Consider the following 12,011-nt stretch of genomic DNA (forward strand, 5'->3'; position numbering starts at 1 on the left):
CCCCCCCCCATCGGGGCAAAGCAGCAAGAGACGGGGCGCGCACCTTGGAGATCATCGGGTCGTAGTAGACGGAAATCTCGCTACCCTCGACAATGCCGGAATCGACACGCACATCGGCCGCCTGCTCGGGCTCGATGTAGGTGCGCAGGCGACCCACCGAGGGCAGATAGCGCACCGGGTCCTCGGCATACACACGCGACTCGAAGGACCAGCCGTTGATGCCGATGTCCGACTGGGCCAGGGGCAGCGGGCGGTTGGCGGCGACGTTGATCATCTGCTCGACCAGATCCACGCCAGTGATGTACTCGGTGACCGGGTGCTCGACCTGCAGGCGGGTGTTCATCTCCAGGAAGTAGAAGTTCCGGTCGTCGTCGACAAGCATCTCGACGGTACCTGTTTTGTCATGATGACGATGATGGTGTATGCGTGTGTGTGTGTGTGTGAGAGAGAGAGATGGATGCGTGCGCCACCCCAGTGAGCAAGTGGAAGAGGCGCCGGGGGGAAAGATGCATACCGGCGGAGTAGTAGCCGACAGCCTGGGCCAGGCGGACGGCCTGCTCACCCATGGCCGCGCGGGTGGCCGGATCAATGTGCGAAGAGGGGGCCTCCTCGATGACCTTCTGGTTGCGGCGCTGGATGGAGCACTCGCGCTCGTTCAGGTAGATCTATGTGTGTGTGCATGTGTGTGCGTGTGAGCAGGACAGTCCTTGGCAAAAGGGCATGTTGTCACCCGCTCTCCTTTCCCCGGCCAAATCGAAGGCATGACATACCGTGTTGCCGAACTTGTCACCGAGGACCTGGATCTCGATATGGCGAGGGTTGGCAATGAACTTCTCCACCAGGAGGCGGTCGTCACCGAAGCTCGCGGCAGCCTCGTTCTTGGACAGGCGGTAGGCGTCGATCAGGTCGGCGTCGCTCCTGCGAGCATGGTGAATGGCCCGTGGCGCGGGCGGTTAGGGATGGGCTCGGCTGTTGACATGTGCGTGGGGGGGTGCGTGCCAGCGCCAGCGTACCAGGCAATGCGCATGCCCTTGCCACCACCACCGGCGGAGGCCTTGACCATGACGGGGTAGCCGATGTTGTTGGCTGGCGGGGGAACGGAAAGGGCGCGGGACAGAGAGAGGGAGAGAGAGAGAGAGAGAGCCCGGGTCAGAGGAGGAGCATGGGGATGATGTGCGCACTTCGGGCAGGGTGCGCGTGCACGCGGGCTGCTCTTCGTACCGATCTGACGAGCATGCTCGACATCCTCAACGACGCCGTTGAAGCCGGGGATGGTGTTGACGCGAGCGGCCTCGGCGATCTATCGGCCCGCGGGGAGCCCCGGGAGGGAGGCGGTCTCCGGGTCAGTGCAGGTCGATAAAAAAAAGAAAAAAGAAGGTGCCACGGCGAGCGGGGGGCGAGAGACAGCCATCGAAGCGCGCGCGGCCAGCCGGAGCGCACCTTCTTACTCTCGATCTTGTCACCCATGGCGGAGATGGAGTAGGAGGCGGGGCCGATGAAGGCGACGCCCATCTTGGCCAGGGTGTCGGAGAACTGGCTGTTCTCCGAGAGGAAGCCGTAGCCGGGGTGGACAGCCTGGGCGCCGGTGGTCTCAATGGCGTTGAGAATGGCCGGGACATTGAGATACGAGTCCTTGGAGGCGGCGGGGCCCTATAAGGGGGATGCCGCGCGCGCGCGCGCGTGTGTGTGTGTGTGCATGTGCGTTAGAAAGGACCGACTCGGGAGTCAGGAGGAGGCCAGGGGCTGGTGCGGTCGGAATAGCGGCGGCGGCGGCGACGTACCACGCAGACGGCCTCGTCGGCCATGGCAACGTGCAGGGAGTTGGCGTCGGGCTCGGAGTAAACGGCCACAGTCTTGATGCCCATGCGCTTGGCGGTGCGCATGACACGGCAGGCGATCTCACCACGGTTGGCGATCAGGATCTTGTCGAACGGCTGTGGGCATTGGGGGAGGGGCGGGGGGGGGGAGAAAAGTGGAGAAGAAGAGATACGGAAGGCGTTGGTATGCGCAGGCGTAATGTGAGTCAGCCGGCTGGAGGAGGGGAGAGAGAAAGGGAGAGAGAGAGGGCCAAGCCACAGCAGGGCGCACCTTGGTGCCGTCGTAGGGGCGCGGGGCGATCTTCTGGCCGAAGGGGTCGGAGCCGTAGCCATGGGGGTTGTAGGGGCTGGAAGAGAAAGCGCGAAGGGCGACCGGGGTGCCGGTGCGGCCGAGGCCGGCCGAGGGCCGGGCGAGCGAGAAGCCAAGACGGAACATCGTGGCAGAGCTGAGGTTCAGGCGTGTTTGCGTGTGTGTGTGTGTGTGAGAGAGAGAAGGCAGAAGGGGGAAGGAGAGGGGGAGGGGGGGGGGGGGAGAAGAGGAGGACGGGCGTCGTACAGACTGGGTGAGGGAGGAGAGCGACACCGAAACCCGAATTCTGGCTAGCCCTGGACGGCGGGCCCGGTCCATGGGGCGCCGATAAAAAGCCTTCCGACGCCGCGGCACCGGGGACAGGCGTGAGGGGAGGCCAATCTGGCTCCGGTACTACAGGGGGCCGCACATGGGTGGCACACGCCCCGCCTGCGCCCCTGCGTGTGTGCCGGTCCTCTCCCTTTCCCCCCCACCCCGCAAGGCCAGTCTGGAGCCTGGAGCAGGGACGAGAGGGCCCCCATCCCAGGACGTGTGCAATGCGTTCCGAGCCGGCTGGTGGGACAGACAAGGCCTCGGAGGGGGGGGGGGGGGGGGGCGGGCGACCATAGCCGGGGCGCAACGGCTACCTCCCCTCCAGCGGCCGGAAAGTAGCCTCCCTGCCTCCCTGGGCCCTGTGTGTGTCTCCCCCGGGGGCGGGGCCTCCTTTTTCGTGGCCTCCCGCCGTGGCGCCTGGGGAGCATCCTCCGCCGTCTTCCGGCCGACCCGGGGGTGAACTCCCCCTTCTCCGGGGCGCCCCAGCGTGCGCGCCCCCCCGGAGTTGGCACTACAATACGCCACCCTTTGAGAATCAACCCTCACCTGGAGGGCGCGGTTGCACATCCCAGAAGGGGGGGGGGGACACTCTCGTGCTTGCCATGTAGACACTAGGACCGGGCTTGCACGTTTGCGCACATGTGTGGACAGCCCCGGCAGGCTCCAAAGATACATGACTCGAATGACCATGGTGCCAGCCGTCTTTCCCCGCTCCCCCTCCCGAGCGCGGCCGTGGCGTCCGCGAGCGAGGACACACCAGCCATGCTCAGGTCGGCAGGAAACCCTAAAAGGGGATCACGGTAAACATTTAATTACATCCGCAGATCACATGGGGATGTCACGTATACTTTGACATCCGCCAACCGATCGGGGGAGATCCAGCACCTCTGGCCCTGCCGGGGGGGGGGCATTGATATCCGTCAACCATATAAGCGTATGGGTCTGTGCATATTTGCCCGTGCGTATGTGTGTGTGTGTTCGGACAGTGGCGGAAAGGACACCATCTGGGCGGACGGCCCCCGGCCCTCGGCCATGGGCTTCGGTCTGTCTGCGCAGTTGCTAGAGAGGTGCTCTTAGGAACTTTAATCGTGGGATGGTCCCGGCGTCCGGCTTGCTGTCCGGCAGCGGGCTGGCTCAGCGAGGCTTGAAAGTCCCGCCCGGGGGAGGCTGCCCCCAAGCACGATCTGGGAGGTGCTTGGTACGCCCCCCCCCCCCCCCCCCCCCCCCCCCCCCCCCCCCCCCCCCCCCCCCCCCCCCTCCCGCGCCCTTCAGCCGGGAAGGGACAAGGGAGACCACACCGGCGGCGATTTTGGGTGCGCCCAGTTGACAGGTGTTTTCGTCTCGCCCGTCCGCGGCCCGCACAGAGTCTTTTTCCTCGCCCCAGAAAGAGAGATGTGGGTTCATATCCATTCAATTGCGGGCTAGGCAATCCAGCTGGCTGATCGGGTGTTCTCGGACCCGGCGACACCGCGGCCCGGGAAGGGGCGGTGGCGGGCCAGGGAGGAAGAGGGCAAGGGGCCCAAAGGTGCAGACCTGCCTGCAGCCCCCTCGGCCTCGGCTGCCTGCTCCCGCCCCATGTCCCTGTGCGTGGTGGCCACAGGCCGTGCAGATGCCCCGATGCAGGGAGGGCCCAGTCTTCAGGAGCCGCCGTTGTGAAGGCACTCGGGGCGACGCGCATTCCCCCCGCCCCTCCCTCGCTTCTGCCCTCCCCCTCCTGTGGCCATCTGGCGCCCCGCACCGGCTTCCTCTCTCCCACTCTGCCTGCCCCCTCTTGAGACGCTCGCCTGGCCTGCCCGCTTCGCCCTTTGCTCGCTCCCCTCCCCTCGTCCCCCCTCCAAGCGCGCGTGCGCATCATGGTGTCCCACTGCTCGACCATCGCCGGGCCCAAGTGGGCAGACACGGTCCCACCAGGGTCGGTCGGTGCCGGCCTCGGCCCCGGTGACGCGGCACACCCGATGGATATCGTGCGCGAGCCTCTGCCCCTGGGCGAGCGGAAGCCCCAGCGCCAGTGGTTCACCCCGCTCCCTTATCCATCCAAGCTGCTGCCCTATGATGTGGATTCGTGTTCCAGCTTCAGGTGCGTCCGAAGCCGCGTGCCCATGCCAAGAGCGGGCCGCACATGCAGGAGAGGTGTCCCGAAAGAGGCCTGGCTCCGAACTGTCGTCTCTCCCTGTGTGTGTGTGTGTGTGTGTGTGTGTGGATGGATGGGTGGGCGAGCGGGAGAAAAATATCACCACAGCGCGAAAATGTGCCCTCGCCCTCCTTCCTGCCCTAACTCGAACACTCCCGGCCCCCACGTCCACATCACGGTGGCCGTTCTTCGCTCCAGTTCGTCCTATCCCCCGCGCAACATTCTGGTCCACCGACCGACCGACCAGTCCTCGCGCTGGTCCTCTGGCACCCCGGCCACGCCTCAGGTTCGTTCGAGAACGTCGAGGCCGGTGCATCTCCCACCACCCTGGGGGGAGGGCAAGCAGCCACCGGCTGATGGCTTGCCCGCGGCCCTTCTCGTCCCCCTCCCCCCCACTTCGCACACTCACCCAGGCCCTCGCACGCACATCCGCACATTCGGACCCCGATCCGAATGGGTGTCCCCCCCCCCCCCTCCCTCTCTCTCCCTACCTCTTCGGGATTGCCCCAAACAGTACATCACTCTGCGACTGGATCGCCCGTCGATCGTGAGCGCCATCTCCTTCGGCAAGTACCACAAGCCGCATGTGTGCAACTTGCGCGAGTTCATCGTGTATGGCGGACTGACGCCCGACTGCGAGTATCAGTTGCTGCACGAGTACGCCCGGCTGTCTTTCCCCTGCCTGCCCTTGTGCAGATGCCCTCCCCCCCCTGCCTCCCAGTTTCTCTCTCTCTCTCTCTCTGTTTCGCTCTCTCTCGCTCTCTCTCTCTCTCTCTCTCTCTCGCTCTCTCTCTCTCTCTCTCCCCCCCTCTCTCTCCCCCTCTCTCACCCTCTTTTGTCCCGCTGACACTTTCCCCTTTTGGCTCCGGCCCCCTCCGGGCCCCGGCACAGTGGTCTCAACAATGACGGCAATACGGAAACCTTCCCGCTGATCTATGACAAGCCGGTCCCGGCGCTCGAGTCGACCAGCGTCAATTTCCAAGTCAAAACCCTCGGCGCCTCGGGCAGCCAAGACTCCGAGCGCGTCCCTCGATCGGCCTTCGATGATTATGAGCCCCTCCTGCTGCCGGTCAAGTACATCAAAATCGAACCGCTCCAATCTTTTGGGCCCAATTACAACTTCAGCATCTGGCATGTCAAGCTCCATGGGATTGATCAGCCGGAGGTCATTGCCCCCGGTACGTGCTGGCGTTGGCATGAAGCCCATCCACTCGCCTCCCCGCGCTGGGTCGCCGAGCGCGTTCCGCTCGGAAAATGCCTCGGGCCTGCGTGCCCTGTCCAATGCCTCGGGCCGGCATGCCGGCTGCTGCTCGTGTTAACCCGTGCATTTGTCTCGCGCTCCCCCCCCCCCCCCCCCCCCCCCCCCCCCCCCCCCCCCCCCCCCCCCCCCCCCCCCCCCCCCCCCCCCCCCCCCCCCCCCCCCCCCCCCCCCCCCCCCCCCCCCCCCCCCCCCCCTCGGGGCGCCCAATCGCAATGGCACGTGGCTTGCCCGGGCCAATTGCCCCAGCCCTCGGTGCGCTGCAACGCTACCGCGAGCACATCGCCATGCGCCTGTGCCTGAAGTTCCTTCGTGAGCGCATCCCCTCGGTCATTGTCAACTCCTTTGGCCGGGCGCGAAGGGACCCAACCCTGGCGGGTCCCCGGGCGCATGGGGCGGAGGCCGAGCCCTCCGGCCGCCCGGACCTGATGAACTGCCTGGAGCACCCGCTCATCGGCCAGCTGTACGAGGCACTGGTCGAGCAGGCGGACTACCAGCGCGCCGAGCAAATCCTCCAGACAGCCGCCGCGCAGGGGATCTTCGCCAACAACCATTCGGACATTCCCCTGGCCCCGGGGTCCGGGGCCGATCGGGGCTCCGCCGGGCCCGCAGGAGCCCCCGGTGCGCGTGGCTCGGTGCGTGCTCGTGACGGCACCACCGGCCCGATGGTGGATCCCCCCGGGGGCAGGGGCCCGATCGGCCCCGGGCCCCCGGCGTCCGGGGCCCCCGGCATGATGCCCGGCCCGGCGGTGGCCCCGGCGCGTGGATCCACCTACGGAACCACCGCCTCGCGTGGGTCGACCCTGGCTGGGGTCCGGTCCGGCTCGGTGTCGCTGTCCAATTCCACCACCTCCTCCCTGCTGTCCGGCCAGGGGGTGGCCGGCAGCGGGGCCGGCGGCCCGGCCGGACCCGGCATCCAGTCGCCCACCACCTCGGCCACCGGCGCCGGGGCCCTGGTCACGGGAAGCCTGGCGGCCGGGATCCTGGAGGAGGCCAGTGGGGCGGCCGGGCCGGCGGGCCCGAGCGGCGCCCCCGGCGGCCCGGCCGCCACCTCGGCCCCCGGCATGCCGTTCGGCCCCGGGCAGAGCTTCCAACTGGGCACCTCGGAGCCGGGCACATATGCGGCTCATTGGCGGCGGCTGCATGCGGCCGGTGGGGCCTGGCGGCCGTGCGGCCGTGGCGGCCATCAAATGGTCCTGGACCCGGTGACCGACAGCATCTTCCTGCATGGCGGCTGGAGTGGCACCCGGGATCTGTCGGACTTTTGGCAGTATCACATCGCGCGCGATGCGTGGGTATGCCTGAGCCCGGACACCGGGCGTGATGGCGGCCCCACGGCGCGGTCCTGCCACACGATGGCCATCGACTCGGCCCGCGGGCGCATCTTCTTCCTCGGGGGGTATATCGACTGTGACAGCCTGGAAATGTCCCAGTCCAGCCTCTTCCCCCTGTCGGGCCAGGCATCGGTCACGGATTTGGCCGCCGGCCTGGGAGATCGCGTGCGCGTGCCAGGTCGCGCCTTCGCCCACGGCCCCGGGGCCGCGGGCCCGGAGCACCCGGAACACCTGGACGCTGACTCGTCTTCCGGATCGCTGCTGTCGGCCCGGTCGTCCTCCTCGTCGGGGCTGTTCGGGGTGCCGGGCTCCGGCGTGACCGGCATGCCCGGCAATTCGGCGGCCACCGGCAGCCCTGTGGCCACCGCGCCGCCCGGGCACTCGCCCCAGTCCGGCTTCAGTCTGGCCGCCGGGGCCGAGGCGCCTGGCCAGGGGGGGCTTGGCGGGTCGGGCATCCGGCCGACGGGCCAATCGGCTCCCGGGGCCGTGTCCTCCTCCTCCTCCTCGATGTCCTCCATTCGGGCCATCTACGGCTCGAGCCGGTCCAATATTTCCCTGTCCGGCATGAGTGCCGGCAGCCAGACTTCCGCTTCATCGGGCTCGACCACCGGCGGCGGGTCGCTGTCGGCGTCGGTGGGCGCTCCCGGGCCCGAGCCCATGCAGGCGGCCCATGCGACCGGCCGCGCTCCCGGGCCGATGATCGACGAGGAGATGGCCGACATCGGCATCGACCTGGACCCGGGCAATCCCTTCCGCAACCAGCTGTTCATGTATGAGATTGCCACCCGGCGCTGGTCCATTCTCAGCATGGACACCGCGCTGGAGGGCGGCCCGCAGCTCATCCACGATCACCAGATGTTCTACAACCCCAACACCGAGGAGATCATTGTCTTCGGCGGTCGGGTGTTCTGCCCGCCGGAGGACTTCGTGCTGCCCGTCCGGGGCCCGGTGGCGGGGGCCGAGCCGACGGCCGACGGCGCCCCCGGCGCCGGGGGGGCCGCATCGGGCGCCACCAATTGGACCCCGAGAATGGGCTTCAACATGACCACCATGCCGGCCCAGGGGGGCTCCATTGTGGCAGGCTCCCCGGGTGCGAGTACGGCGGCGGCGGCGTCTGGCAGCAATCCCGCCAGCTCCAGCCCCGAGTCCAGTGCCTCGTCCTCGTCGGCGGCATCCGGCCGGTCGGGCTCCTCGGGGCCCTCCTCCGGGGCGAGCAGCCCGGCCGGCGGGGCGCCGGGGCCGAGTGGCATGGGCAACGCGCCGCGTGGCCGGGCACCGACCGGCATGCACTCGGCCGCCACCGGCGGCGGCCCGGGCAATCCGGCGGACCCGCCGTCCGACTTCTCCGGGCTCTATGCTTTCTGCCTGAGGCAGAATCCCTGGCGCAACATTCGCCCGGACACGCCGTTCCAGCCGCCGGAGCAGGTGCGCCTGACATCGCGCTTTGGCCACAGTGTGGCCTTCGACCCGGAGTCCAATGTCCTGCTGGTGCTCGGCGGCCAGCGCGGCCGGAAGATGTTCAACGACATCACCATCTACGATCTGGCCACCGACACGGTGCTGTGGAATGAGAGCGACTGCATCTCGGTCCACGGGCCGCCGGCGGGCTTCACCCAGCGCGTGGCCTTCGACGCCGAGGCCGGGGTGCTGCTGGTGACGCATGGCCTGGTGCGCGAGGTGTGCGACCGTGCCACGGTCACCGTGTCGTCCAGCGTGTGGGCCTTCGACATCCGGTCGCGAACATGGTCGCGCGTGGTGCAGAGCCCGGCCGGGGGCCTGGCCGCCTTGGACGATGGCCTCGGCAGTCCGGACGCCGGGACCCACCCCGGTGCCACCGCCACGGCCGCCGCCGCCGCCGCCGCCGCCACCGCCGCCACCGCCGCCGCCACCACGACCACCGCGAATCCCCACGCCTGGGCCGGGAGCGAGATCCCGAGCGCGCGCTTTGCACATGCCCTGGTTTTCGACCAGAACCGCGGGAAGTACTTCCTCTTCGGGGGCAACCCCGGGGAAATGTCTCACGGAGCCAGTGTCAGTGCCAGCCCCAGCATGTCGCCCCTGTCCGGTCTCGGGTCGCCGATCTCCGGCACCGGGGCCGGCCTGGCGGCGGACATGCGTCGGAGCGCCGCCGGGGCCACCTCCGGCTCGACGCGCGGGGCCCCGGGCCCGGGCCAGGCCGCCATGAATGCCACCTCGCCAGGGTCCAGCGCCCTGGCCGGGCGCATGGTGGACTACAGCTCGGCCAGCTCCAAGCGCATGGACGACCTGTGGGAGCTGCGCCTGGACTGCCCGTGGCGCCTGCGCCAGGAGTCCGTCGAGACGTCCCTCCGCCAGGCCCGGTTCATGCTCCGGCGCGAGCGCTTCGTGGAGATGTGCTCCTGGTCGGCGCTCAAACGCGAGTCCCATGTTCACATGTGCTTGTACGTCGGCGGCTGCCCCTGGCCCCTTTGCCGGTCCCGGGTGACCGGGGGGCCCTCGCCTCCGCGCCCGGGGGCTCCCGTCAGCAGCTTTATTCCGTTCGCATCGCCCCCCCGCCCCGCGCCCCACCCCTGGCCTGGCCGTTCCCTTGTGGCCAGACGCTCGCTGCCAGACAAGCATTACCGATGGACTGACCGGCTGCGCCTTGCTCGCATTGTGGGGCTGATGCGGCGCCCCGCGGCGTGCCCAGCCCCGATGACAACCCCCTCGAGGCGCTGGCCTTCCTGCAGAATGACATCCGCAACACCGTGGCCGCGCACTCGCTCCTCGAGGACAATGCCTTCCGCAGCCTGCCTTCATTGCTCTTCTCCTCCCTCTCGGATATCCTGTCCTCCTCGACGGCGGCGCCGCTGTTGGACCGGGATGCCGCGGCAGGCGCCCTGGAAACGGCCTCCTCGTTGTCGATGGCCGCCGGTGCCAAGTCCCTCTCGGGGCTGGTGGCCAGCGGGCCGGCTGGCGGCGGCCCGGCAGCCGGCAGCCCGGCCCCGACATCCGCCGGCATGGCTGGGCCTTCGGCCGTCGGCGGCCCGACCTCCTCGGGCTGGCCAATGCCGGCACCAGGGGCCGAGGGCTTCGGCGCCGGTACCACCGGTGGGGCCCCGGGCGCGGCTTTCCCCGAGGCCGGCCTCCATGCGGCCGCGCGCAACCTCTACTCGGCCCCCTCGGCGCGCAGCTTCGACGTCTTTGACCGGCTCGGGAACAGTGGCACTGCCGGGCCCTTTGGCCAGCCGGCTCCGGGCCCGGAGGCCGGGCCCTTCCGGGCGGGCCGGCCGGCGGCCAGCCAGCCCCCAGCCGCCCCGGCAGGGACCCCGGCCACCGGCAGCACCTCCGCCGGCCAGGCTGCCATGGACACGGTGTTCCCCAGCCGGGACTTCAGCCTCACATACCCGCAGTTCAACTCCAGCCTGCCACATGACTTTGGCACGATCGCCGTGACGGCGGCCGCCGCCGCGGCCGAGGCCATTCGCGAATACCGGCGCATCATGGCCGAGCAGTCGCTCGCCACTGGACCCGGGGCGGCCAAGGCGGCCGGGCACCGGCCGTCGCCCCCGATGGTGGCCCTGCCGGCCGACGCGTCGACCGACATCTGCTCGTCCGGCGGCAGCACCGGGTCGACCGGCGGCCCCAACGACCCGGCCGGCGGCTCGGCGATGTCCGGCGTCGCGTCGTCGCAGTCGCTGACGGCCTCGGACGAGGGCCCGAGCTCGTGCCCGGAATCCTCCGGCTCCTTCGAGGGGAATGCCCACTTCGGGGCCTTCTCGGGGGGCCAGCGCGCCGGCGCCGGCGCCGGCGCCGGCGCTCGGGCAAGCAAGGGAGACACCACCTCGCCGCCCAGCTCCGGGTCCATGGGCCCGGCGGCGGACCCCCAGGCATCGCCCCTGTCGCCCACCTGGAGCAGCGCCCCCTCCTTCGTGGAGATGGTGGCCGAGCGCCCGCTGGCCAGTTCCCCGTCGTCGGGCGTGCGCTTGCCCCTGCCGCCGACGGGGCAGTTCCAAGCCAGTGCCCTGGCCGGCAAGGCCGGCACCACCAGCTCGCCCCTTCGGGCCTTGCCACCCTCCCTGTCGGCGGCGCTGTACCTTCGCCGGAGGCAGATGTTCAGCTCCTTGTGCATCGCGCTCTTCCCCCCGAGCGCCCGGCAGCCCGACATCGACCTGGTGGACCTCGTTCAGCTGGAGCCCAAGCGCACGGCATGAGCATCCCCCCCCCCCCGATGCTGACCGGTGCTCCAGTCCTGCTGGGCGTCCTACCCCTGGCGCAGGGGGCCGCCCGGGACACCTCGCGCCTGGGGGGCCTCACAGCACCCCCCTCGGCCCCGCCCCCTTCCTGCCCCTCCTACCCTTCTGGCTTGGGACCATTTTTTCAATGCTCGCTCCCCCCTTCCGCCCTCCGTCCCACGCTTGCCGGCGGGAGGGCAAGGTCGACTGCTCGTCCCTCCCAATAAACCTCCCCCCCTGATCGCTCTTTTTTTGTGCCGCCCATCCCCCGAAAAAGGGGGCTGGGGGCTCCTTATACCTCTCTCTCTCTCTCTCCCTCCCTCGCCCTGTCTCTTCCTCCATCTCTCTCTCTCTGGCCGGCTCGCTCCACCACCCCAAGAGTCAGCGATCCCCTGGTGGCGGTGGTGCGGGTGCGGCACCGCCGACGCCGACACTCGCTGCCGCCGGTGTGGCTGTGTGCCTGGCTCTCTATTGCGCGACAGATGTGCCCCTGGCTGGGGAGGAGAGAAGGACCGAGGGGGCCCAGCCTACATGTGGCGATGCCCCGGTCCGGGAGGTGCGACAGTTACCACAACCAGCGCCGGGACAGTGGGGCCGGCGAGGGCGAGCAGGCGGGCATGCTCTGGCGGGCGACCGGGGGGGGGGGGGGGGGGGGG

General features: G+C 69.4%; 2 protein-coding genes across 2 annotated transcripts in view; one reads left to right on the forward strand and one right to left on the reverse strand.

Annotated features, from left to right (window-relative positions):
* Nucleotides 1-2,409, reverse strand: part of H696_01175 (propionyl-CoA carboxylase alpha chain) — a 4,049-nt gene extending 1,640 nt beyond the window's left edge. Inside the window, exons 1-9 of the mRNA XM_009495057.1 lie at nucleotides 2,374-2,409; nucleotides 2,089-2,263; nucleotides 1,782-1,934; nucleotides 1,441-1,650; nucleotides 1,222-1,300; nucleotides 1,014-1,086; nucleotides 771-918; nucleotides 515-665; nucleotides 44-393 (exon numbers count right to left, since the gene is read on the reverse strand). Coding sequence (XP_009493332.1) covers nucleotides 44-393; nucleotides 515-665; nucleotides 771-918; nucleotides 1,014-1,086; nucleotides 1,222-1,300; nucleotides 1,441-1,650; nucleotides 1,782-1,934; nucleotides 2,089-2,253 — 1,329 coding nt within the window. The 5' untranslated portion in view covers nucleotides 2,254-2,263; nucleotides 2,374-2,409. The remainder of the gene's footprint in view (nucleotides 1-43; nucleotides 394-514; nucleotides 666-770; nucleotides 919-1,013; nucleotides 1,087-1,221; nucleotides 1,301-1,440; nucleotides 1,651-1,781; nucleotides 1,935-2,088; nucleotides 2,264-2,373) is intronic.
* A 1,883-nt stretch (nucleotides 2,410-4,292) lies between these two features.
* Nucleotides 4,293-11,334, forward strand: H696_01176 (hypothetical protein; the record flags this gene model as incomplete). The annotated part of the gene is made up of 6 exons (XM_009495058.1): nucleotides 4,293-4,516; nucleotides 4,769-4,856; nucleotides 5,085-5,227; nucleotides 5,462-5,748; nucleotides 6,078-9,582; nucleotides 9,831-11,334. 6 exons carry the CDS (start codon nucleotides 4,293-4,295, stop codon nucleotides 11,332-11,334), a joined length of 5,751 nt encoding a protein of 1,916 aa, XP_009493333.1.
* Between the last annotated feature and the right edge of the window lie 677 nt (nucleotides 11,335-12,011).

The sequence above is a fragment of the Fonticula alba genome (genome assembly GCF_000388065.1).
Source record: "Fonticula alba strain ATCC 38817 unplaced genomic scaffold supercont2.2, whole genome shotgun sequence".
NCBI lineage: Eukaryota > Rotosphaerida > Fonticulaceae > Fonticula > Fonticula alba.